The sequence below is a fragment of the Pecten maximus genome, chromosome 4, assembly GCF_902652985.1.
Source record: "Pecten maximus chromosome 4, xPecMax1.1, whole genome shotgun sequence".
Lineage (NCBI taxonomy): Eukaryota > Metazoa > Mollusca > Bivalvia > Pectinida > Pectinidae > Pecten > Pecten maximus.
The window spans coordinates 2033044-2060886 of record NC_047018.1 but is presented as its reverse complement, the minus strand read 5'-3'; the positions used below and the strand labels follow the sequence as shown (position 1 = coordinate 2060886).

Below are 27843 nucleotides of genomic sequence, written 5' to 3'. Positions count from 1 at the left end.
TTTCCTAAAAAGCCAAAAAAGATGTATGTAGGCATCAACGGTATCAATTAATTTTTGGGGATATATATACTAACAGGGGGGCAGTCTTAAAAGATTCAGCTGTTGGACAGGAGGATATGATATATTCACACCGTGGAATTATATAGGTTGATAACCGACCACTTTTTAGAGGCCCAAAACAGGTGAGATTCCCCTACGTGGCGATACAGGCCACTTATGTCTCTTGTTACCATGCTAACCTACTTGTAATAAATCAGGCAGATATAGTCGATAAAATATTAACAGTAGAGTCTTTTAGGTGGATAGAAAATACCAATCATTCATGCGCAGTGCGACCGGACTAAATTTCTCACCTGGATGTTTGTTTACATCATCTGTGCTTTTAAAGTAATTTTATACTTAAATCAACATCACTCGCCTGTTCGTGTTGCCAACGGAACCCCAGATAAACAGAAGAAGGCTTGTTCATTATCCTTCAGGTAAATTAATTATACAATCGTTTAATAACACGAGATTTTACGTGCACGTGGATACGTTTACTTGTACAGAATTAATTCGGAGGTACCTGGTTCGAGTCCTGGCCAGGCCGTTGTATTTTTACGTGAACTTTTCAGTCCGTGTAATTTTCTTTCGATATCTTCAAGGCGAGACTCTCACCCAAATAGATAGGTAGACATGCACTTATGATGTATAGTTTTAAATACAAACTTTTTTAACCCTTTTTATTATTGCTGCACATGTACCAACAGCGAAATATCCTTAGGATGTTGCAGATTATGATCCCGACCAGATGTTAGGCTAGTACCTTTATAAACAGATTGAGAGTTTGTTAAACTCGTGTCAAACAGCTGATCAAAAACTACGTATACATACCATCAAAATATAAAGACTTAGGTTTATTTTTTGTTTCTGATTATAACATGTCCTGTGTAATTATTAACATGTGGTATTAATGATTTTGTTTACTCCAAAGGTTCCCATTCCAACAGCAACACCATTCTGCCATGTGTGGTATTTGCTGTGTATGCAGTAATGCACAAGACAGTGTGGACTGGAAGGTAAATAGTAATAGATTTATTTTACGGACTCCCATTAGAATGACTATTCCCTGTAGATTGGTTGACAGTGATGATCTTATACAGGAGTTCAACCCATACTTAGGGTGGTCTACATTTCTCAGGAAGCTGATAGGATCATGTACTGTCATGATTGTGTCCTTGGACACGACACTTTCTCCAATGTATTCTGGATAGCATGCTTCAGGCCTCTCGTATCATGTTTAGTTGAATTAGGTAGACACCAGCTACTACAAGAAGACTCAAACTGAGCCTAGCTGTTCATGGGTGATAAATCCAGCAAACAACAAACATAACCATAAACTATAGATTTACCATCTTATATCTGAACTCGTTTTGTTCGGTATAAATGTTACCAGATTTTGGTAACGTAACAGGAATTCTGGTTTACAACCTACATTGTTCTAGACTGACAGACTTCAGAATTCTTCTAAGCTCCTTTTAATTGTCTGTGGAGTAAAAATGACGGTACTCATAACACTTATAATTTGATGTAAATTAATCAGTCCAATACTCATGATCATAACACTTATAATTTGATGTAAATTTATCTGTTCAGTTCTCATAACACTTTTAATTTGATGTACATTAATTGGCCCAGTACTCTTTACACTTATGGTTTAATGTAAATTAATCAGTCCAGCACTCATGACACTTATAATTTCATGGAAATTAATCAAAGAAGAAATGTTTTGATGGTTATATATTTTTCCGTTAAATATACTTAACAGAATGTTTCTCTGATTGGTTTTAGGACTTTATTGAGAAGAGTTCCAGAGTAGGGAGAAGGGGCCCTGATTGTAATAGCTGTAGTCACATTGATGTTGGCTGTAGGGGCACACAACTCTTCTTACAAGGTCATGTCCTTCACCTCAGAGGTCAGCTTACTCCACAGCCGTTGCAGGATCACAATGGCAATACACTTCTCTGGAATGGGGAAATATTTGGAGGACTAGAAGTAAGAACTTTTTATTGATTGTTCAATTTTCAAGAAACCTTTAAAAATTTGTATGAAGGCTTCAGACTTTCAGCTGATATTCATGACAAGATAGAGAAAATTCAAAAGTCAAATAAAAAACTGTCTTTGTAAGTCTAAACCACATGTGTGATTATTACAGATTATTACAGGGTTTATACTACATCCTCCCTCAGATGAAGGATGTATTGCTACTGTCCTCAAGTTAAGTGTGTATTGCTACTGTCCTCAAGTTAAGGGTGTATGGTACCTTCCTCAGATTATTACAGGGTTTATACTACATCCTCCCTCAGATGAAGGATGTGTTGCTACTGTCCTCAAGTTAAGTGTGTATTGCTACTGTCCTCAAGTTAAGGGTGTATGGTACCTTCCTCAGATTATTACAGGGTTTATACTACATCCTCCCTCAGATGAAGGATGTGTTGCTACTGTCCTCAAGTTAAGTGTGTATTGCTACTGTCCTCAAGTTAAGGGTGTATGGTACCTTCCTCAGATTATTACAGGGTTTATACTACATCCTCCCTCAGATGAAGGATGTGTTGCTACTGTCCTCAAGTTAAGTGTGTATTGCTACTGTCCTCAAGTTAAGGGTGTATGGTACCTTCCTCAGATTATTACAGGGTTTATACTATTTCCTCCCTCAGATGAAGGATGTGTTGCTACTGTCCTCAAGTTAAGGGTGTATGTTACCTTTCTCAGATTATTACAGGGTTTATACTACATCCTCCCTCAGATGAAGGATGTGTTGCTACTGTCCTCAAGTTAAGGGTGTATGTTACCTTCCTCAGATTATTACAGGGTTTTTACTACATCCTCTCTCAGATGAAGGGTATATTGCTACTGCATGACCTCAAGTTAAGGGTGTATGGTACCTTTCTCAGATTATTACAGGGTTTATACTACATCCTCCCTCAGATGAAGGATGTGTTGCTACTGTCCTCAAGTTAAGTGTGTATTGCTACTGTCCCCAAGTTAAGGGTGTATGGTACCTTCCTCAGATTATTACAGGGTTTATACTATTTCCTCCCTCAGATGAAGGATGTGTTGCTACTGTCCTCAAGTTAAGGGTATATTGCTACTGTCCTCAAGTTAAGGGTGTATTGCTACTGTCCTCAAGTTAAGGATGTTTTGCTACTGTCCTCAAGTTAAGGGTATATTGCTACTGTCCTCAAGTTAAGGGTGTATGGTACCTTCCTCAGATTATTACAGGGTTTATACTATTTCCTCCCTCAGATGAAGGATGTGTTGCTACTGTCCTCAAGTTAAGGGTGTATGTTACCTTCCTCAGATTATTACAGGGTTTTTACTACATCCTCCCTCAGATGAAGGGTATATTGCTACTGTCCCCAAGTTAAGGTTGTATTGCTACTGTCCTCAAGTTAAGGGTGTATGGTACCTTCCTCAGATTATTACAGGGTTTATACTACATCCTCCCTCAGATGAAGGATGTGTTGCTACTGTCCTCAAGTTAAGTGTGTATTGCTACTGTCCTCAAGTTAAGGGTGTATGGTACCTTCCTCAGATTATTACAGGGTTTATACTATTTCCTCCCTCAGATGAAGGATGTGTTGCTACTGTCCTCAAGTTAAGTGTGTATTGCTACTGTCCCCAAGTTAAGGGTGTATGGTACCTTCCTCAGATTATTACAGGGTTTATACTACATCCTCCCTCAGATGAAGGATGTGTTGCTACTGTCCTCAAGTTAAGGGTGTATGTTACCTTCCTCAGATTATTACAGGGTTTTTACTACATCCTCCCTCAGATGAAGGGTGTGTTGCTACTGTCCTCAAGTTAAGGGTGTATGTTACCTTCCTCAGATTATTACAGGGTTTATACTACATCCTCCCTCAGATGAAGGATGTGTTGCTACTGCATGACCTCAAGTTAAGGGTGTATGGTACCTTTCTCAGATTATTACAGGGTTTATACTACATCCTCCCTCAGATGAAGGGTGTGTTGCTACTGTCCTCAAGTTAAGGGTGTATGCTACCTTCCTCAGATTATTACAGGGTTTTTACTACATCCTCTCTCAGATGAAGGGTATATTGCTACTGCATGACCTCAAGTTAAGGGTGTATGGTACCTTTCTCAGATTATTACAGGGTTTATACTACATCCTCCCTCAGATGAAGGATGTATTGCTACTGTCCCCAAGTTAAGGGTGTATGCTACCTCCCTCAGATTAAGGGTGCATGCTATGTTCCCGTGATGTGTATCCAATTCTCCTTCCCCAGACAGTTTATTTTTAATTAGAAACATTTAAAAAATCTTGTTATGATCAGACATTTGGAAGTGATTAATTAAATAATGATATTTTTGAGGATTTCATGAATATACCAGATTGGTTAAAATTTTGTAACTTTCTGATTGTTTTAACTCCCCAATAGATAGGAGATGGAGAAAATGACACCCAAGTATTGTTGAGGGAGCTGTCTGGTTCTGTTAATCCAAGCCACATACTGTCCACTCTGGCCAAGGTCCAGGGTCCATGGGCATTCATCTACTGGGAGGTAAGTACTGTCCACTATGTCCAAGGTCCAAGGTCCATGGGCATTCATCTACTGGGAGGTAAGTACTGTCCACTATGGCCAAGGTCCAAGGTCCATGGGCATTCATCTACTGGGAGGTAAGTACTGTCCACTATGGTCAAGGTCCAAGGTCCATGGGCATTCATCTACTGGGAGGTAAGTACTGTCCACTATGGCCAAGGTCCAAGGTCCATGGGCGTTCATCTGCTGGGAGGTAAGTTGATAGACTAGAAATGTGTTATGCTTGTAATTAATACCAAAATAAAAATTGCAATATACAAATTTAAAATTAGCTTTACTGAATTTACTGAACTCAATAACTTCCTGTCAACTTCTGTTTTTTAATTGCTTTGGAAACTTGGTACTTTACAGGAAAAGACTAAATGTTTATGGTTCGGACGAGACATGTTTGGGAGACGGAGCCTTCTTTGGCATCTCCCACAAAACAGGAAGGAACCTTTCATCCTATCGTCCACCCAGGTGGGAGACCAGGTAAGTAGGAGTCAGCCTTACGACAGGGAGGTGGGGCATTCTGTCTGACACGCCTCACAGAATGGGGACCAGGTAATTAGGAGTCAGCCTTACGACAGGGAGGTGGGGCATTCTGTCTGACACGCCTCACAGAATGGGGACCAGGTAATTAGGAGTCAGCCTTACAACAGGGAGGTGGGGCATTCTGTCTGTCACTCCTCACAGAATTGGGACCAGTGATGGTAGAACTTTACTACTGTATTTATACCTGTACACAGGTAATGTACAGGTCACACTTAATCCATCATGGTCATTGTACACAGGTAATGATACAGATCACACTGTTAATCCATCGTGGTCATAGTACACAGGTAATGATACAGATCACACTGTTAATCCATCGTGGTCATAGTACACAGGTAATGATACAGATCACACTGTTAATCCATCATGGTCATAATACACAGGTAATGATACAGATCACACTGTTAATCCCTCATGGTCATAGTACACAGGTAATGATACAGATCACACTGTTAATCCATGATGGTCATTGTACACAGGTAATGATACAGATCTCACTGTTAATCCATCATGGTCATAGTACACAGGTAATGGTACAGATCACACTGTTAATCTATCATGGTCATAGTACACAGGTAATGATACAGATCTCACTGTTAATCCATCATGGTCATAGTACACAGGTAATGATACAGATCACACTGTTAATCCATCGTGGTCATAGTACACAGGTAATGGTACAGATCACACTGTTAATCCATCATGGTCATATAGTACACAGGTAATGATACAGATCACACTGTTAATCTATCATGGTCATAGTACACAGGTAATGGTACAGATCACACTGTTAATCCATCATGGTCATATTACACAGGTAATGGTACAGATCACACTGTTAATCCATCATGGTCATATAGTACACAGGTAATGATACAGATCACACTGTTAATCTATCATGGTCATAGTACACAGGTAATGGTACAGATCACACTGTTAATCCATCATGGTCATATTACACAGGTAATGGTACAGATCTCACTGTTAATCTATCATGGTCATAGTACACAGATAAAGATACAGATCTCACTGTTAATCCATCGTGGTCATAGTACACAGGTAATGATACAGATCTCACTGTTAATCTATCATGGTCATATTACACAGGTAATGGTACAGATCACACTGTTAATCCATCATGGTCATATTACACAGGTAATGGTACAGATCACACTGTTAATCTATCATGGTCATAGTACACAGGTAATGATACAGATCACACTGTTATACCATCATGGTCATAGTACACAGGTAATGATACAGATCTCACTGTTAACCATCATGGTCATATTACACAGGTAATGATATAGATCTCACTGTTAATCCATCACGGTCATAGTACACAGGTAATGATACAGATCACACTGTTAATCCCTCATGGTCATAGTACACAGGTAATGATACAGATCACACTGTTAATCCCTCATGGTCATAGTACACAGGTAATGGTACAGATCTCACTGTTAATCCATCATGGTGATAGTACACAGGTAATGGTACAGATCACACTGTTAATCCATCATGGTCATAGTACACAGGTAATGGTACAGATCTCACTGTTAATCCATCATGGTCATATTACACAGGTAATGGTACAGATCTCACTGTTAATCCATCATGGTCATAGTACACAGGTAATGACTTTGTTAACCTTTAATTTCAGGAATTCCAAGAAATCCCTTCGGTTGGAATTTACTGTCTACGTTTCAATGAAGTCCCTACTGAGGGCTGTGACCTCCAAATCCACCTTTATCAACGGGAAGATAGTGTTTGGCCGGGAACACTGGAGAGAGTAGACAATGGTCAAATTTTCCAGGACAGATTATGGAGTGGTCAGTCTGAAATGTCTCCTGTGAAGTTTTCCTTAGAAACAGACTTAAAATTTCCCTCACAAATGCCAAAGTTGAACAAGGCATTACCAAGTATGGACAGTGACCTAGAAAAGTGTTCCGATGGTCTTAAAACTAAACTGTCAGGATCAGAATCGGCTGGTGACCATCTTAAAACTAAACAGTCAGGATCAGAATCGGCTGGTGACCATCTTAAAACTAAACAGTCAGGATCAGAATCGGCTGGTGGCCATCTTAAAACTAAACTGTCAGGATCAGAGTTGGTTGGTGACCATCAGAAATATGTAGAGAAATTGATTCAAAGTGATGAGGAGATAAACACACTAGCTGACCAGTTGATAGATGTCCTTCAGCAAGCGGTCAAGAAGAGGATTTATAATCAACCATACCTTACTCTGAACTCTGGAAGGTCAGCTGACTGTACATCAGGGGTCAAAAGGTCACCATGTTCTCAGTGTAAACCTCATCCTCCCAGGAAATCAGATGATTTGGGGACCGGAAAACTTCCTGTAACAGATGAAGAATCTAGGAGAGAAAATATTTCATTTGGAGGAGAGGATAATCATGCAGCTGAAACACATACCGATTCTACTAGAGAACAAGATCATGCAAAAGTAGCCATTTTGTTTTCTGGGGGAATAGACTCTGCTGTGATCACTGCTTTAGCAGATAGGTAAAAAATAATACAAACATCAGAGTGATGTCATGTCAATGTTTATAAGGGTGATGTCATGTTAATGTTTATAAGGGTGATGTCATGTCAATGTTTATAGGGGTGATGTCATGTTAATGTTTATAGGGGTGATGTCATGTTAATGTTTATAGGGGTGATGTCATGTTAATGTTGATAAGGGTGATGTCATGTCAATGTTTATAAGGGTGATGTCATGTTAATGTTGATAAGGGTGATGTCATGTTAATGTTTATAGGGGTGATGTCATGTTAATGTTGATAAGGGTGATGTCATGTTAATGTTTATAGGGGTGATGTCATGTTAATGTTGATAAGGGTGATGTCATGTCAATGTTTATAAGGGTGATGTCATGTTAATGTTGATAAGGGTGATGTCATGTTAATGTTTATAAGGATGTCATGTTAATGTTGATAAGGGTGATGTCATGTTAATGTTTATAAGGATGTCATGTTAATGTTTATAAGGGTGATGTCATGTTAATGTTTATAAGGATGTCATGTTAATGTTTATAAGGATGTCATGTTAATGTTTATAGGGGTGATGTCATGTCAATGTTTATAAGGGTGATGTCATGTCAATGTTTATAGGGGTGATGTCATGTCAATGTTTATAGGGGTGATGTCATGTCAATGTTTATAGGGGTGATGTCATGTCAATGTTTATAGGGGTGATGTCATGTCAATGTTTATAAGGGTGTCATGTTAATGTTTATAAGGATGTCATGTTAATGTTTATAAGGGTGATGTCATGTTAATGTTTATAAGGATGTCATGTCAATGTTTATAAGGGTGATGTCATGTTAATGTTTATAAGGATGTCATGTTAATGTTTATAAGGGTGATGTCATGTTAATGTTTATAAGGGTGATGTCATGTTAATGTTTATAGGGGTGATGTCATGTCAATGTTTATAAAGGTGATGTCATGTTAATGTTGATAGGGGTGATGTCATGTTAATGTTTATAGGGGTGATGTCATGTCAATGTTTATAGGGGTGATGTCATGTTAATGTTTATAGGGGTGATGTCATGTCAATGTTTATAGGGGTGATGTCATGTTAATGTTTATAGGGGTGATGTCATGTCAATGTTTATAAAGGTGATGTCATGTTAATGTTGATAGGGGTGATGTCATATCAATGTTGATAAGGGTGATGTCATGTTAATGTTTATAAGGGTGATGTCATGTTAATGTTTATAGGGGTGATGTCATGTCAATGTTTATAAAGGTGATGTCATGTTAATGTTGATAGGGGTGATGTCATATCAATGTTGATAAGGGTGATGTCATGTCAATGTTTATAAGGGTGATGTCATGTTTATGTTTATAAGGGTGATGTCATGTTAATGTTTATAAGGGTGATGTCATGTTAATGTTTATAAGGGTGATGTCATGTTAATGTTTATAAGGGTGATGTCATGTTAATGTTGATAGGGGTGATGTCATGTTAATGTTTATAAGGGTGATGTCATGTTAATGTTTATAGGGGTGATGTCATGTTAATGTTTATAATGGTGATGTCATGTTAATGTTTATAAGGATGTCATGTTAATGTTTATAAGGGTGATGTCATGTTAATGTTTATAAGGGTGATGTCATGTTAATGTTTATAAGGGTGATGTCATGTTAATGTTTATAATGGTGATGTCATGTTAATGTTTATAAGGATGTCATGTTAATGTTTATAAGGGTGATGACATGTTAATGTTTATAAGGGTGATGTCATGTTAATGTTTATAGGGGTGATGTCATGTTAATGTTTATAAGGGTGATGTCATGTTAATGTTTATAGGGGTGATGTCATGTTAATGTTTATAAGGGTGATGTCATGTCAATGTTTATAGGGGTGATGTCATGTTAATGTTTATAAGGGTGATGTCATGTTAATGTTTATAAGGGTGATGTCATGTTAATGTTTATAGGGGTGATGTCATGTTAATGTTTATAGGGGTGATGTCATGTCAATGTTTATAAGGGTGATGTCATGTTAATGTTGATAAGGGTGATGTCATGTTAATGTTTATAAGGATGTCATGTTAATGTTTATAATGGTGATGTCATGTTAATGTTTATAAGGGTGATGTCATGTTAATGTTGATAAGGGTGATGTCATGTTAATGTTTATAAGGGTGATGTCATGTTAATGTTTATAGGGGTGATGTCATGTCAATGTTTATAAGGGTGATGTCATGTCAATGTTTATAAGGGTGATGTCATGTTAATGTTATAAGGGTGGTGTCATGTTAATGTTTATAGGGGTGATGTCATGTTAATGTTTATAGGGGTGATGTCATGTTAATGTTTATAAGGGTGATGTCATGTTAATGTTTATAAGGGTGATGTCATGTTAATGTTTATAAGGGTGATGTCATGTTAATGTTTATAGGGGTGATGTCATGTCAATGTTTATAAGGGTGTCATGTTAATGTTTATAAGGGTGATGTCATGTTAATGTTTATAAGGGTGATGTCATGTTAATGTTTATAAGGGTGATGTCATGTTAATGTTTATAGGGGTGATGTCATGTTAATGTTTATAGGGGTGATGTCATGTTAATGTTTATAAGGGTGATGTCATGTTAATGTTTATAAGGGTGATGTCATGTTAATGTTTATAAGGGTGATGTCATGTTAATGTTTATAAGGGTGATGTCATGTCAATGTTTATAGGGGTGATGTCATGTTAATGTTTATAGGGGTGATGTCATGTTAGTGTTTATAAGGGTGATGTCATGTTAATGTTTATAAGGGTGATGTCATGTTAATGTTTATAAGGGTGATGTCATGTTAATGTTTATATGTGTGATGTCATGTTAATGTTTATAAGGATGTCATGTCAATGTTTATAATGGTGATGTCATGTTAATGTTTATAAGGGTGATGTCATGTTAATGTTTATACGGGTGATGTCATGTTAATGTTTATAAGGGTGATGTCATGTTAATGTTTATAAGGGTGATGTCATGTTAATGTTTATAAGGGTGATGTCATGTTAATGTTTATAATGGTGATGTCATGTTAATGTTTATAAGGATGTCATGTTAATGTTTATAAGGGTGATGACATGTTAATGTTTATAAGGGTGATGTCATGTTAATGTTTATAGGGGTGATGTCATGTTAATGTTTATAAGGGTGATGTCATGTTAATGTTTATAGGGGTGATGTCATGTTAATGTTTATAAGGGTGATGTCATGTCAATGTTTATAGGGGTGATGTCATGTTAATGTTTATAAGGGTGATGTCATGTTAATGTTTATAAGGGTGATGTCATGTTAATGTTTATAGGGGTGATGTCATGTTAATGTTTATAGGGGTGATGTCATGTCAATGTTTATAAGGGTGATGTCATGTTAATGTTGATAAGGGTGATGTCATGTTAATGTTTATAAGGATGTCATGTTAATGTTTATAATGGTGATGTCATGTTAATGTTTATAAGGGTGATGTCATGTTAATGTTGATAAGGGTGATGTCATGTTAATGTTTATAAGGGTGATGTCATGTTAATGTTTATAGGGGTGATGTCATGTCAATGTTTATAAGGGTGATGTCATGTCAATGTTTATAAGGGTGATGTCATGTTAATGTTATAAGGGTGGTGTCATGTTAATGTTTATAGGGGTGATGTCATGTTAATGTTTATAGGGGTGATGTCATGTTAATGTTTATAAGGGTGATGTCATGTTAATGTTTATAAGGGTGATGTCATGTTAATGTTTATAAGGGTGATGTCATGTTAATGTTTATAGGGGTGATGTCATGTCAATGTTTATAAGGGTGTCATGTTAATGTTTATAAGGGTGATGTCATGTTAATGTTTATAAGGGTGATGTCATGTTAATGTTTATAAGGGTGATGTCATGTTAATGTTTATAGGGGTGATGTCATGTTAATGTTTATAGGGGTGATGTCATGTTAATGTTTATAAGGGTGATGTCATGTTAATGTTTATAAGGGTGATGTCATGTTAATGTTTATAAGGGTGATGTCATGTTAATGTTTATAAGGGTGATGTCATGTCAATGTTTATAGGGGTGATGTCATGTTAATGTTTATAGGGGTGATGTCATGTTAGTGTTTATAAGGGTGATGTCATGTTAATGTTTATAAGGGTGATGTCATGTTAATGTTTATAAGGGTGATGTCATGTTAATGTTTATATGTGTGATGTCATGTTAATGTTTATAAGGATGTCATGTCAATGTTTATAATGGTGATGTCATGTTAATGTTTATAAGGGTGATGTCATGTTAGTGTTTATAATGGTGATGTCATGTTAATGTTTATAGGGGTGATGTTATGTTAGTGTTTATAGGGGTGATGTCATGTTAATGTTTATAAGGGTGATGTCATGTTAATATTTATAGGGGTGATGTCATGTTAGTGTTTATAAGGGTGATGTCATGTTAATGTTTATAAGGGTGATGTCATGTCAATGTTTATAGGGGTGATGTCATGTTAATGTTTATAAGGGTGATGTCATGTTAATGTTTATAATGGTGATGTCATGTTAATGTTTATATGTGTGATGTCATGATAGTGTTTATAAGGGTGATGTCATGTCAATGTTTATAGGGGTGATGTCATGTCAATGTTTATAGGGGTGATGTCATGTTAATGTTTATAAGGGTGATGTCATGTTAGTGTTTATAAGGGTGATGTCATGTTAATGTTTATAAGGGTGATGTCATGTCAATGTTTATAGGGGTGATGTCATGTTAATGTTTATAAGGGTAATGTCATGTTAATGTTTATAAGGGTGATGTCATGTCAATGTTTATAAGGGTGATGTCAGGTTAATGTTTATAAGGTGATGTCATGTCAATGTTTATAAGGGTGATGTCATGTTAATGTTTATAAGGGTGATGTCATGTCAATGTTTATAAGGGTGATGTCATGTTAATGTTTATAGGGGTGATGTCATGTCAATGTTTATAAAGGTGATGTCATGTTAATGTTGATAGGGGTGATGTCATATCAATGTTTATAAGGGTGATGTCATGTCAATGTTTATAAAGGTGATGTCATGTTAATGTTGATAGGGGTGATGTCATATCAATGTTGATAAGGGTGATGTCATGTCAATGTTTATAGGGGTGATGTCATGTTAATGTTGATAGGGTGATGTCATGTTAATGTTGATAGGGGTGATGTCATGTTAATGTTTATAAGGGTGATGTCATATCAATGTTGATAAGGGTGATGTCATGTTAGTGTTTATAAGGGTGATGTCATGTTAATGTTTATAAGGGTGATGTCATGTTAATGTTTATAAGGGTGATGTCATGTTTATGTTTATAAGGGTGATGTCGTGTTAATGTTGATAAGGGTGATGTCATGTTAATGTTTATATGTGTGATGTCATGTTAATGTTTATAAGGGTGATGTCATGACAATGTTTATACGGGTGATGTCATGTTAATGTTGATAAGGGTGATGTCATGTGAGTGTTTATAGGGGTGATGTCATGTTAATGTTGATAAGGGTGATGTCATATTAATGTTTATAAGGGTGATGTCATGTTGATGTTTATAATGGTGATGTCATGTTAATGTTTATAGGGGTGATGTCATGTTAATGTTTATAGGGGTGATGTCATGTTAATGTTTATAAGGGTGATGTCATGTTAATGTTTATAAGGGTGATGTCATGTTAATGTTTATAGGGGTGATGTCATGTTAATGTTTATAGGGGTGATGTCATGTTAATGTTTATAAGGATGTCATGTTAATGTTTATAAGGATGTCATGTTAATGTTTATAAGGGTGATGTCATGTTAATGTTTATAGGGGTGATGTCATGTGAGTGTTTATAAGGGTGATGTCATGTTAATGTTTATAGGGGTGATGTCATGTGAGTGTTTATAAGGGTGATGTCATGTTAATGTTGATAGGGATGATGTCATGTTAATGTTTATAAGGGTGATGTCATGTTAATGTTTATATGGGTGATGTCATGTTAATGTTTATAAGGGTGATGTCATGTTAATGTTTATAGGGGTGATGTCATGTTAATGTTTATAGGGGTGATGTCATGTTAATGTTTATATGTGTGATGTCATGTTAATGTTTATATGTGTGATGTCATGTTAATGTTTATAGGTGTGATGTCATGTTAATGTTTATAGGTGTGATGTCATGTAAATGTTTATAGGGGTGATGTCATGTTAATGTTTATAAGGGTGATGTCATGTTAATGTTTATAAGGGTGATGTCATGTTAATGTTTATAAGGGTGATGTCATGTTAATGTTTATAAGGGTGATGTCATGTCAATGTTTATAAGGGTGATGTCATGTTAATGTTTATAAGGGTGATGTCATGTTAATGTTTATAAGGGTGATGTCATGTTAATGTTTATAGGGGTGATGTCACGTTGATGTTTATAAGGGTGATGTCATGTTGATGTTTATAAGGGTGATGTCATGTCAATGTTTATAAGGGTGATGTCATGTTAATGTTTATAAGGGTGATGTCATGTTAATGTTTATAGGGGTGATGTCATGTAATGTTTATAGGGGTGATGTCATGTTAATGTTTATAAGGGTGATGTCACGTTGATGTTGATAAGGGTGATGTCATGTTGATGTTTATAAGGGTGATGTCATGTTAATGTTGATAAGGGTGATGTCATGTTAATGTTTATAGGGGTGATGTCATGTAAATGTTTATAAGGGTGATGTCACGTTAATGTTTATAAGGGTGATGTCATGTTAGTGTTTATAGGGGTGATGTCATGTTAATGTTTATAAGGGTAATGTCATGTCAATGTTTATAAGGGTGATGTCATGTTAATGTTTATAAGGGTGATGTCATGTTAATGTTTATAAGGGTGATGTCATGTTAATGTTTATAAGGGTGATGTCATGTTAACGTTGATAAGGGTGATGTCATGTTAATGTTTATAAGGGTGATGTCATGTTAATGTTGATAAGGGTGATGTCATGTTAATGTTTATAAGGGTGATGTCATGTTAATGTTTATAAGGGTGATGTCATGTTAATGTTTATAAGGGTGACGTCATGTTAATGTTTATAAGGGTGATGTCATGTTAATGTTTATAGGGGTGATGTCATGTTAATGTTTATAAGGGTGATGTCATGTTAATGTTGATAAGGGTGACGTCATGTTAATGTTTATAAGGGTGATGTCATGTTAATGTTTATACGGGTGATGTCATGTTAGTGTTTATAAGGGTGATGTCATGTCAATGTTTATAAGGGTGATGTCATGTTAATGTTTATAGGGGTGATGTCATGTTAATGTTTATAGGGGTGATGTCATGTTAATGTTTATAGGGGTGATGTCATGTCAATGTTTATAAGGGTGATGTCATGTTAATGTTTATAAGGGTGATGTCATGTTAATGTTTATAGGGGTGATGTCATGTTAATGTTTATATGTGTGATGTCATGTTAATGTTTATAAGGGTGATGTCATGTTAATGTTTATAAGGGTGATGTCACGTTAATGTTTATAAGGTGATGTCATGTCAATGTTTATAGGGGTGATGTCAGGTTAATGTTTATATGTGTGATGTCATGTCATGTTTATAGGGGTGATGTCATGTTAATGTTTATAAGGGTGATGTCATGTCAATGTTTATAAGGTGATGTCATGTCAATGTTTATAGGGGTGATGTCAGGTTAATGTTTATATGTGTGATGTCATGTCATGTTTATAGGGGTGATGTCATGTTAATGTTTATAAGGGTGATGTCATGTCAATGTTTATAAGGGTGATGTCATGTCAATGTTTATACGGGTGATGTCATGTTAATGTTTATAAGGGTGATGTCATGTTAATGTTTATAAGGGTGATGTCATGTCAATGTTTATATGTGTGATGTCATGATATTGTTTATACGGGTGATGTCATGTCAATGTTTATAAGGATGTCATGTCAATGTTGATATGGGTAATGTCATGTTTATTTTAATATACAATATCTCGCCGTACAGGGTAATAATGGAGTATCTATGTAACTATTTATATATTATCTATGTAACTATTTATATATTATCTATGTAACTATTTATATATTATCTATGTAACTATTTATATATTATCTATGTACCTATTTATATATTATCTAGTATGTAACTATTTATATATTATCTATGTAACTATTTATATATTATCTATATAACTATTTATATATTATCTATGTAACTATTTATATATTATCTATGTAACTATTTATATATTATCTATATAACTATTTATATATTATCTATGTAACTATTTATATATTATCTATATAACTATTTATATATTATCTATGTAACTATTTATATATTATCTATGTAACTATCTATGTAACTATTTATATATTATCTATGTAACTATTTATATATTATCTATGTAACTTGATATATTATCTAGTATGTAACTATTTATATATTATCTATGTAACTATTTATATATTATCTATATAACGTTTTATATATTATCTATGTAACTATTTATATATTATCTATGTAACTATTTATATATTATCTATATAACTATTTATATATTATCTATGTTACTATTTATATATTATCTATGTAACTATTTATATATTATCTAAGTATGTAACTATTTATATATTATCTATGTAACTATTTATATATTATCTATGTAACTATTTGTATATTATCTATGTAACTATTTATATATTATCTATGTAACTATTTATATATTATCTATATAACTATTTATATATTATCCATGTAACTATTTATATATTATCTATGTAACTATTTATATATTACCTATGTAACTATTTATATATCTATGTAACTATTTATATATTATCTAGTATGTAACTATTTATATATTATCTATATAACTATTTATATATTATCTATGTAACTATTTATATATTATCTATGTAACTATGTATATATTATCTATGTAACTATTTATACATTATTTCCAGATGTCTACCTGACAGTGAACCTATTGATTTGATAAATGTTGCTTTTGAACAACAAATTAAGCCGTCTGGTAAGAAAGGGTAAGTATACCTATATATTTTGATAAACTTATTTTATTACTTTACAATTCCATCATCACCTTTATAGTGCTTTTATTTTATTCATCCAGATTTTCTCTGATACTAAACAGTAACTTACTACAAAAAGGAACTACAGCAGGTTCTCTGCTTCAAAGGAAATGATAACAGGCTGCTCTATCTAATTCCTCCTTAAAATCAAGTCCTGTGACGTCCCAGATTGGGTGTTATGTTGACATGAGTATGAAAAGGGGAGATTACTATAGGAAACATTAAATTTACAGAGGAGTAAGTGTAGCCATAGACGACCAGGAGAGATGGAACGTTCCTGACAGACTGACAGGGTACAGCGCCCTCTCGGAACTCAACCCCAACCGCAAGTGGAACTTTATACAGGTACACAGTTTCAAGCATTAAATGTTGGTAAAATAAAATTACTGTTAAATAAATACAATTCCAGTATGTGGGAGGTACTGAAGGAGCAGAAAAACAGGCTCCTCTTGTCATGATGTATTCTACTAGTCTTATGCTGTCATCTCTGAATCAAACGTGTATATTATATATTTCAGGTAAATGTGTCGCTGCCAGAACTCCAGCAAGTCAGGTAAGCTATGTACTAATTGTTTTACCGAGTTAACTAACATGTTCCATAAGATATATATTTTGATACTTATATCCTGTTAGTCTTGCTTTATCTATTATACAGCCTATCGTCGACCTCTCGCCACCCAAATCTACCGCCACCCTTGCATACCGCCACCTAAATCTCTGAAATGGATATCCCCCCTCTATAATTCCCTTGTTAAGTTTGCCACCCTCGTATACTGCCATCTGCCATGTTTTTTGAAATACAAACGTCCCGAATCGCTATATATTTCCCTCCATGATATCGCCATTTTGTTCTGTTTTTTGTGATCAAGGAACTCTTTAAAATGTCTCACTATAGTGAGTTTGTATTAAGTTTGTTTATTGTGTGATTACATGTACAGATCAAATCATGTACGCCATTTGGTGTACCCATTGGATACAGTTCTTGATGACAGTATAGGGTGTGCTGTGTGGTTTGCAGCCAGAGGTCAAGGCGTCATTGGAAATGGGGCCCGACAGGGAGAACCATATACCAGTACTGCAAGGGTAATAGTGGAAAATATTGAAAATTTTCTAATTAATGTAAATTTAGATCATTTAGCAGGACCCCAGTGTTATATACCCTCTATAGGACTGTTATATATTTATTGTTGAGTCAGGACCCCAGTGTTATATATATATACCCTCTATAGGACTGTTATATATTTATTGTCGAGTCAGGACCCCAGTGTTATATACCCTCTATAGGACTGTTATATATTTATTGTCGAGTCAGGACCCCAGTGTTATATACCCTCTATAGGACTGTTATATATTTATTGTCGAGTCAGGACCCCAGTGTTATATATATATACCCTCTATAGGACTGTTATATATTTATTGTCAAGTCAGGACCCCAGTGTTATATACCCTCTATAGGACTGTTATATATTTATTGTTGAGTCAGGACCCCAGTGTTATATATATATACCCTCTATAGGACTGTTATATATTTATTGTCGAGTCAGGACCCCAGTGTTATATATCCTCTATAGGACTGTTATATATTTATTGTCGAGTCAGGACCCCAGTGTTATATATATATACCCTCTATAGGACTGTTATATATTTATTGTCGAGTCAGGACCCCAGTGTTATATACCCTCTATAGGACTGTTATATATTTATTGTCGAGTCAGGACCCCAGTGTTATATATATATATACCCTCTATAGGACTCTTATATATTTATTGTCGAGTCAGGACCCCAGTGTTATATGTATACCCTCTATAGGACTGTTATATATTTATTGTCGAGTCAGGACCCCAGTGTTATATATATACCCTCTATAGGACTGTTATATATTTATTGTTGAGTCAGGACCCCAGTGTTATATATATATACCCTCTATAGGACTGTTATATATTTATTGTCGAGTCAGGACCCCAGTGTTATATATATACCCTCTATAGGACTGTTATATATTTATTGTTGAGTCAGGACCCCAGTGTTATATATATATACCCTCTATAGGACTGTTATATATTTATTGTCGAGTCAGGACCCCAGTGTTATATATATACCCTCTATAGGACTGTTATATATTTATTGTCGAGTCAGGACCCCAGTGTTATATATATATACCCTCTATAGGACTGTTATATATTTATTGTCGAGTCAGGACCCCAGTGTTATATATATATACCCTCTATAGGACTGTTATATATTTATTGTCGAGTCAGGACCCCAGTGTTATATACCCTCTATAGGACTGTTATATATTTATTGTTGAGTCAGGACCCCAGTGTTATATACCCTCTATAGGACTGTTATATATTTATTGTCGAGTCAGGACCCCAGTGTTATATATATATACCCTCTATAGGACTGTTATATATTTATTGTCGAGTCAAGACCCCAGTGTTATATATATATACCCTCTATAGGACTGTTATATATTTATTGTCGAGTCAGGACCCCAGTGTTATATACCCTCTATAGGACTGTTATATATTTATTGTTGAGTCAGGACCCCAGTGTTATATACCCTCTATAGGACTGTTATATATTTATTGTCGAGTCAGGACCCCAGTGTTATATATATATACCCTCTATAGGACTGTTATATATTTATTGTCGAGTCAAGACCCCAGTGTTATATATATATACCCTCTATAGGACTGTTATATATTTATTGTCGAGTCAGGACCCCAGTGTTATATACCCTCTATAGGACTGTTATATATATATTGTCGAGTCAGGACCCCAGTGTTATATACCCTCTATAGGACTGTTATATATTTATTGTTGAGTCAGGACCCCAGTGTTATATACCCTCTATAGGACTGTTATATATATATTGTCGAGTCAGGACCCCAGTGTTATATATATATATACCCTCTATAGGACTGTTATATATTTATTGTCGAGTCAGGACCCCAGTGTTATATATATATACCCTCTATAGGACTGTTATATATTTATTGTCGAGTCAGGACCCCATTATTATACATGTATATACGTATACCTTCTACAGGTGATATTGTGTGGGATGGGAGCAGATGAACAGCTGGCTGGCTACTCCAGACACAGGGGCAGGTTCAGGTTTGTGTATATATACTATTATCATAATCTATTTTAATGAATGGCTAATTACATTAAATCCAATTCTTAAATTAAGAGTTTTAAATATTAAACAACAGAATGTATATCTAACTAATAGCTGTGTATAAAATATTATACTGTGTACTACTTGGGATAATTTCTGAATGTTTTTACTAAACAATAATGAGCAAATTTCAGAAACAAACTTAATTGAGAAAAAGATCCAGGGTTAGGAAAAGCATATTATAAGGAAGTAGGTGTACGTACATCTACAGTGATGTATCAATAGTTCATTTAAAACATTTCAAATTAAATAACAGTTTTTATCTGTATATTTTGTGAGTTTGTAACAGTTTTTATAGGTATATCTTGTGAGTTTGTAACAGTTTTTATTGGTATATCTTGTGAGTTTGTGACAGTTTTTATCTGTATCTTGTGAGTTTGTAACAGTTTTTATCTGTATCTTGTGAGTTTGTGACAGTTTTTATCTGTATCTTGTGAGTTTGTGACAGTTTTTATAGGTATATCTTGTGAGTTTGTAACAGTTTTTATCCGTATCTTGTGAGTTTGTGACATTTTTTATCGGTATATCTTGTGAGTTTGTAACAGTTTTTATCCGTATCTTGTGAGTTTGTAACAGTTTTCATATCCTATGAGTTTCTGTATAGTCTTGTTTGTGTTGTAGTGAGCAGGGATGGCGAGGACTACTGGATGAGGTAGAACTTGAGATCACCCGTATATCTGCCAGAAACCTTGGCCGGGATGACAGGTACACCAGCAGAAAAAAGTCTCATATATATATTGCGCTTATGTCCATAACTATGAATGATGTTTCTATCAAAGCAAACTTCCTATAGATATACATACCAGGTATATGTAGGGCAATACTTGTATAAAAGCATTCCAGTAACTTTACTTTTACATAAATTGGTGTTATTTTTTATGCGACTTTTATTCCAACACTTTTTATGCAATCTTTGTGCAGATGATATCAATGTTAGAGCTATCTTAGTATAAGACTGGGTATAGATGATGTTTTTATAAAAACATTATAACAATACAGTGATCTGGACCTCCAATGTAATATAACTATACCATAATCCTTCAGCATGTTGAAGTCTGCTGCACACTTCCTGGATACAGACTGATACACAGACTGATACACAGACCACAGACTGATACACAGACTGATACACAGACCACAGACTGATACACAGACTGATACACAGACCACAGACTGATACACAGACCACAGACTGATACACAGACTGATACACAGACTGATACACAGACCACAGACTGATACACAGACTGATACACAGACCACAGACTGATACACAGACCACAGACTGATACACAGACTGATACACAGACTGATACACAGACCACAGACTGATACACAGACTTGATACACAGACCACAGACTGATACACAGACTGATACACACTGATACACAGACCACAGACTGATACACAGACTGATACACAGACTGATAGACACACTGATACACAGACTGATACACTTACTGTATTTAAATCTATTTACCACTTCAGGATCATCACGGACCACGGAAAGGAGTCGAGGTTTCCTTTCCTGGATGAAGACGTCGTGAAGTTTCTCTGTAGTGTTCCGATGTATTACAAGGTTGGTAACTATCTGTAGGAGACTGTCTCTGTAGTGTTCCGATGTATTACAAGGTTGGTAGCTATCAGTAGGAGACTGTCTCTGTAGTGTTCCGATGTATTACAAGGTTGGTAACTATCTGTAGGAGACTGTCTCTGTAGTGTTCCGATGTATTACAAGGTTGGTAACTATCAGTAGGAGACTGTCTCTGTAGTGTTCCGATGTATTACAAGGTTGGTAACTATCTGTAGGAGACCGTCTCTGTAGTGTTCCGATGTATTACAAGGTTGGTAACTATCTGTAGGAGACTGTCTCTGTAGTGTTCCGATGTATTACAAGGTTGGTAACTATCTGTAGGAGACTGTCTCTGTAGTGTTCCGATGTATTACAAGGTTGGTAACTATCAGTAGGAGACTGTCTCTGTAGTGTTCCGATGTATTACAAGGTTGGTAACTATCAGTAGGAGACTGTCTCTGTAGTGTTCCGATGTATTACAAGGTTGGTAACTATCTGTAGGAGACTGTCTCTGTAGTGTTCCGATGTATTACAAGGTTGGTAACTATCGGTAGGAGACTGTCTCTGTAGTGTTCCGATGTATTACAAGGTTGGTAACTATCGGTAGGAGACTGTCTCTGTAGTGTTCCGATGTATTACAAGGTTGGTATTTATCAGTAGGAGACTGTCTCTGTAGTGTTCCGATGTATTACAAGGTTGGTAACTATCAGTAGGAGACTGTCTCTGTAGTGTTCCGATGTATTACAAGGTTGGTAACTATCAGTAGGAAATAGAGGTCATTGTTTTTAGAATGAATATAGTGTTACACAAAATTATATTATATGGACTTAAGGATGGAGAGCCGTGGTGACAAGATTAGATTTTTTTTTGTTCAAGGTCCAATATTATATGTAATTGTCTTTACACACAAACTACAGATTGAAGTGCTAGTTTCTGGCCAATACCTCAGTTTACTAAAATAACTGATTAACATCAGCTGTTACATGGCTACGTTTAATACACACTGTGCCTGTTGGTACAGTACGTAGTAAAAGGAAACACATATTCCCAGGGTTGTTGTTAGGGTATTTACATTTCTGTCGACATCCGAGTGTCACCATAGATGGAAGGATGTAAAGATCAGAGGGCAAACAATACTACAAGAATGTATAACATTACTATAGGACCCTCCAATACAGATATTTATAAATACATGTATGTTGTGTATTAGAGTAAAAAATTGGTCCAAATATCGGATGCAGTTTGCTAGTGATATTTTTCAATCTTATTTCTAGATTGGTGTTTTGAAAAATTTATTCAAAATCACTTTGTATCTATGTACTTTTTATGTTAATTGATGTAAAATCCTGTATTTACAGGCAAATCTTGACTTACCTCGTGGGCTTGGTGAGAAGTTACTGTTAATTGATATAAAATCCTGTATTTACAGGCAAATCTTGACTTACCTCGTGGGCTTGGTGAGAAGTTGCTCCTGAGAATCTGTGCAACCAAACTTGGTCTCCCATCAACAGCTTTGCTGCCTAAACGAGCCATCCAGTTTGGTTCCAGAATAGCGAAAATGGAGAACAGCAAAGAGAAGGCATCTGACAAATGTAAACGTCTGGGAGAATGATCATGTTCATAAAGATTTAAATGTTTCTCTAAAGTCAAAACAGCTACTTCTACCATACATCTTGTGTGGCAGTATAGGTCGTCTGGAATCAGAGATGTCAAATATGAACGATGACACACTCACCAAATCGCTGTTTGTCCATGGTCCATCCCTCCAACAGACATCTTGGCATCACATTTCTCTAATATTTGAGGTCTTTCTCATCTTGACCACACATGAACCTGATGGGATCTAGTACGACAACTTTTATTTTTGTTCACAGATATCAAGAACAATATGCATGGCAACTAGACAGCCATCCTAGACTATTTCACAGAAAATTTTGGAGAGATCTTTCTTGAATTGTTCATACCACCTAGCTCCTGTACCTTTAGACCTAGTTGTGAAGAATTACCTGGTACCCATCTTTGATCTCTTTGAGTTTGTGATCACTTTTTGTGTCGCCTGCAAAAAGCATGTAACATATAGGTATCACTATATCGGCGTCGGTTGCGGCGGCGTCTTCACAGAGGTTTCTGTGTAATAACTCAAGTTCTCTTGGGCTGATCAAACTCAAACTTCATGCTGATCTTCCTTACCCTAAGTGCTCGTTTAGGATTGCTTTTCAGGTCTGAAGTTCAAAGGTCAAGGTCAGTGTTACTTAAAGTAGAAAATGTGTTTCCAAGTGATAACTTGAGTTTCCATGGGCTGATCAAACCCAAATCATGCAGATATTCCTTCCTGAATGTGCTTGCTTGGTATTGCTTTTCAGGTCCAAAGGTCAAGGTTACTGTTACTGTTACTAAAATAAAAATTTTGTTTCCTTGTGATAACTCAAGTTCCTTGGCCTATCCAACTCCATTTGCATGCAGTTTTTCCTTACCACAAGTGCATGAGATTTTTTTTTTACTGGGTCAAAGGTCAAGGTTACTACTATTATAAATAGAAAAGCTGTTTCCATGTGATAAGTGCAGTTCTCTTGGGCAGATCAAGCTCAAACTTCTTAAGGTGCTCATTTACCAAAAGTTCCTTCTCTGTTTTCTTTAATTCCTAGCATATTTGAGTGATGCTGGTTTTGCTTACTTATGCGAAAAGCACAAAAATAAAAATTCCCACTTTTCTCTTCTTCCTCTAAATCATGTGAAAACAAGAGGAACGTTGATATTAAATCAGAGGAGAATCCATCAAGAACTCGAGAGCTCTCTGAAAAATAAGGTTAACAAGCTTCAACTAATACAAGAGGAAAATATCCACAAAGAACTTTATGAAAAAGAGCAACAACAACATTTAACTTAAAATTCAAAATGGTTGCTGATTGGCCATTTCCTCTTACAGGTGAAATTTGAGAAAGATCATTGCAGAACTTTCTGCAAAATAGAGATAACAAACTTCAACTGTCAAAATGGCTGTTTATCTTGATTTCTGATCAGTCCCAAAATTGAAGCTGAACTAGGGAACTTGCATGTGAAATTTAACGATGATTCATCCTGTGGTTCTCTGGTGATAAGAACTGTTAAGGATGGACAGACGGCCATCCGATAATGGTGGGCAAAAAGGCTGTTGAAAATGAGCTTGATCAATCTTCAAGGGGTTAAGCAATACAAAAGATGACCGACAATGCACCATGTTATAGGCCCAAGCAGCTAAAGTACCACTTTACATGTAGTGTATATCTCTTACACAATAAAAACAAACAACACAGATTTGTTCTATTAAAATTTATTTGGTTCCATTTTTGTAATTAAGTAGAGGTGTACTGAGGATATTAAGTTTGATACCAGACAAACTGTCATAAAGTCGGTACATTGTACCCGTGGGGCCATATATAGAGCGCTGTATTGTACCCGCGAGGCCATGTATAGGGCGCTGTATTGTACCCGCGGGGTTATGTATAGGGCACTGTATTGTACCCGCGGGGCCATGTATAGGGCGCTGTATTGTACCCACGGGGCCATGTATAGGGCGCTGTATTACAGTACATTGTACCCGTGGGGCCATATATAGGGCGCTGTATTGTACCAACAGGGTTATGTATAGGGCACTGTATTGTACCCACAGGGTTATGTATAGGGCACTGTATTGTACCCACGGGGCCATGTATAGGGCACTGTATTGTACCCACGGGGTTATGTATAGTTGTAACCAGTCCGGATGTAGTACATTAATTATGGACACAGAAACTTACAGATAACTATATATATACCTCTTGTATCTGTAAATCAATTTGTTATGTTACCTACCTACGCTACAATTGTAATAATATCTATACATCAAATTACACGGATAAGGAGTACAAATTGTCCCTGTACTTCATATTAATATACAGGACTGAGCATCATTCATAATTACAAACAAGAACAATTCCTCCCAAAAGTTTCCATCCCCATCTAATGCAAACTTGTATGTATTATTGATACAGGTGGCAACTCTGGCAAGGAATCCCTTCATTTGATAATATTCTAACTACAAATTACTAACGAACTAGTCCGTCATCTTTAAATACCATATTTATCCCCAAAGAAGCCCTGTCCCTAGAGTAAAAGGTATCAACGTTTGGGGAGGGCTTATTTGTGAACCACTTTTAGCTTATTTCAAAATTGATGATCCTAGAAAAATGAAGCGGGCTTATTTGTGGACAGAGGCTTATCTGTGGATAAACACGATAAGAAAGTCTGATGTTTCTTGTGGGGGTAGTTAGCTTATAAATAATACCCAGCTTCCACTTTATACTTAAGCAGACAACTTACCAATCTAAATTGGACTATATCTTGATTTATGTACCAGTGGTTGGGTATTTAAAAATCCCTCGTTAAATTACAGCAACACCAGCCAACAGAAGACTTGTCTAACTGTAGTTTGTTAATTCAGATTCATAAACCCCCTTCCAACCATAATAGAATAGTCTGGCTTAGATCTGGATCAGTCCACTGTGGTCTATTGGGGATAACAAGGCTGTGTGCACCAAAGGACACCAAACTACTCTAGGAATGCCATTTATTAAAAACAGTAACAAGAACAAAATCACAGTTTACCGACATCACAGTACCTTCTTTAGTTTTATAACAAAATTGTGTGTATTTTTATACACTAGAGTGCAATGACCTGGAAGGCGTTATACACTACGAGTACAACAGATTCCGGGACAGCGTTGTACACTACGAGTACAACAGATTCCGGGACAGTGTTGTACATTACGAGTACAACAGATTCCGGGACAGTGTTATACACTACGAGTACAACAGATTCCCAGGACAGTGTTATACACTACGAGTACAACAGATTCCGGGACAGTGTTATACACTACGAGTACAACAGATTCCGGGACAGTGTTATACACTACGAGTACAACAGATTCCCAGGACAGTGTTATACACTACGAGTACAACAGATTCCGGGACAGTGTTGTACATAAGGAGAACAAGACTTCTAAAAAGACTTATAGGATATGTACAGTATATATCCAGTTTTGAGGATTTACAAAGCCTGCTTCATCAGTGAAGGTTAATTTCCAAAACTAAAATCCCCCAATAATGAATGTATAGTATGTACCCATCAAAACATTAAACTGTCATTAATGGAAATTCCACCGGAAACAATCCCAGACTTTGAACAACTAGGACTGCAATAGCTACCGATGACATTGATGATGATGATATAGTTACAAACATATTTTACACAAAGGTACCCTTCTTCAACATTTATATAAAACTGCGGTTGGTCTCAATAGGGTTAAAATTCTTGTTAAATACTGAGAAATTGTACATATTCAGCGGATACATGCTGCTATGTGCAAGGAATAACAAGTACTGTTACATACAATAAAATTGTATATGTATTTTATTTTAGAAATATGAGCCGTTGATGAACTGCTATAGAATACCCAGTAATCATGGAACACAATGGAGGTGTTACTGGAAGATAACAAATTACCAAATAACAGCGGAAACTAACAAGCACCTAGTCGGTTAAAATCAATTAAAAGAGAAGATATTTCCTAATCTGGGACCGACAATCGCACTTTCCAGTATAGAGCTGAGAAAATGGTTGGACATGACACATTTTACCCTAAAGTACCAGTGTAGGGTGACTACTAGTATGGCAACGTGATCAATTTTCATTAACATTGACTTGGAAAGGGTGTTTTTCGAAGCCTAAATGCATATCATTTTCTTCAGATTCTATTCCTCAAAAATCTTCAGAATTTGGATCATTTCTGTACATAGCTGATGCTTTGTATATAGGTAAGTTTGGTCTTCACCATAAGTATACATTACCCTGCTACAAATCTCTTACAACTTGCAGGTGTATTGATACATGTACACACAAATTAATTTTTAGATACATGTACACACAAATTAATTTTTAGATACATGTACACACAAATTAATTTTTAGATAAATGATTTGTACACACAAATCAATGTATGAAATACATAAAAAATCAAAATGAATATTTCAGGAATCAAATGAAATATATTTTTAAAGCCAGAAAATGAATTCTTACAAATTATTTACTGGCCATAGCTATGAGAAGGAAAGAGCAGATAATGAAGAAATGTAGCAGACAATGATTGTCATAGATGGCAGATAAGAGGAGAGGTTTCAGCCCGATGTTTGACTGAAGTTCATGGTTATACCATGGAGTCTTACAGTGCACAAAAACAGTAACAAATTAATCACAATGAGTCTTAAAAGTTATTGCAGGTTTTATCTATCCTTTTCATGTACCGGGGTATATCATAGAAAAAAAAAAAACCATCCATAACACC

General features: G+C 35.7%; 1 protein-coding gene across 1 annotated transcript; it reads left to right on the top strand.

Moving 5' to 3' along the window:
- The first annotated feature begins 347 nt into the window (after positions 1 to 347).
- On the top strand, positions 348 to 27843 carry LOC117324954 (asparagine synthetase domain-containing protein 1-like). The gene is made up of 14 exons (XM_033880797.1): positions 348 to 479; positions 974 to 1058; positions 1831 to 2034; positions 4440 to 4562; positions 4953 to 5072; positions 6799 to 7658; positions 16601 to 16678; positions 16960 to 17071; positions 17245 to 17279; positions 17665 to 17809; positions 19779 to 19846; positions 20532 to 20615; positions 21400 to 21490; positions 22914 to 27843. The coding sequence occupies exons 1-14, from the start codon at positions 358 to 360 to the stop codon at positions 23094 to 23096; spliced, it is 2310 nt and encodes a 769-aa protein (XP_033736688.1). The 5' UTR covers positions 348 to 357; the 3' UTR covers positions 23097 to 27843.

Excerpts from the sequence above, each read along its gene's own strand:
- LOC117324954 (XM_033880797.1), top strand. The coding sequence starts at position 358 with ATGTTTGTTTACATCATCTGTGCTTTTAAAGTAATTTTATACTTAAAT. Across the intron at positions 480-973 it reads GCTTGTTCATTATCCTTCAG|GTTCCCATTCCAACAGCAAC; the intron begins GTAAATTAATTA and ends TTTACTCCAAAG. Across the intron at positions 17,280-17,664 it reads CCAGAACTCCAGCAAGTCAG|ATCAAATCATGTACGCCATT; the intron begins GTAAGCTATGTA and ends TTACATGTACAG.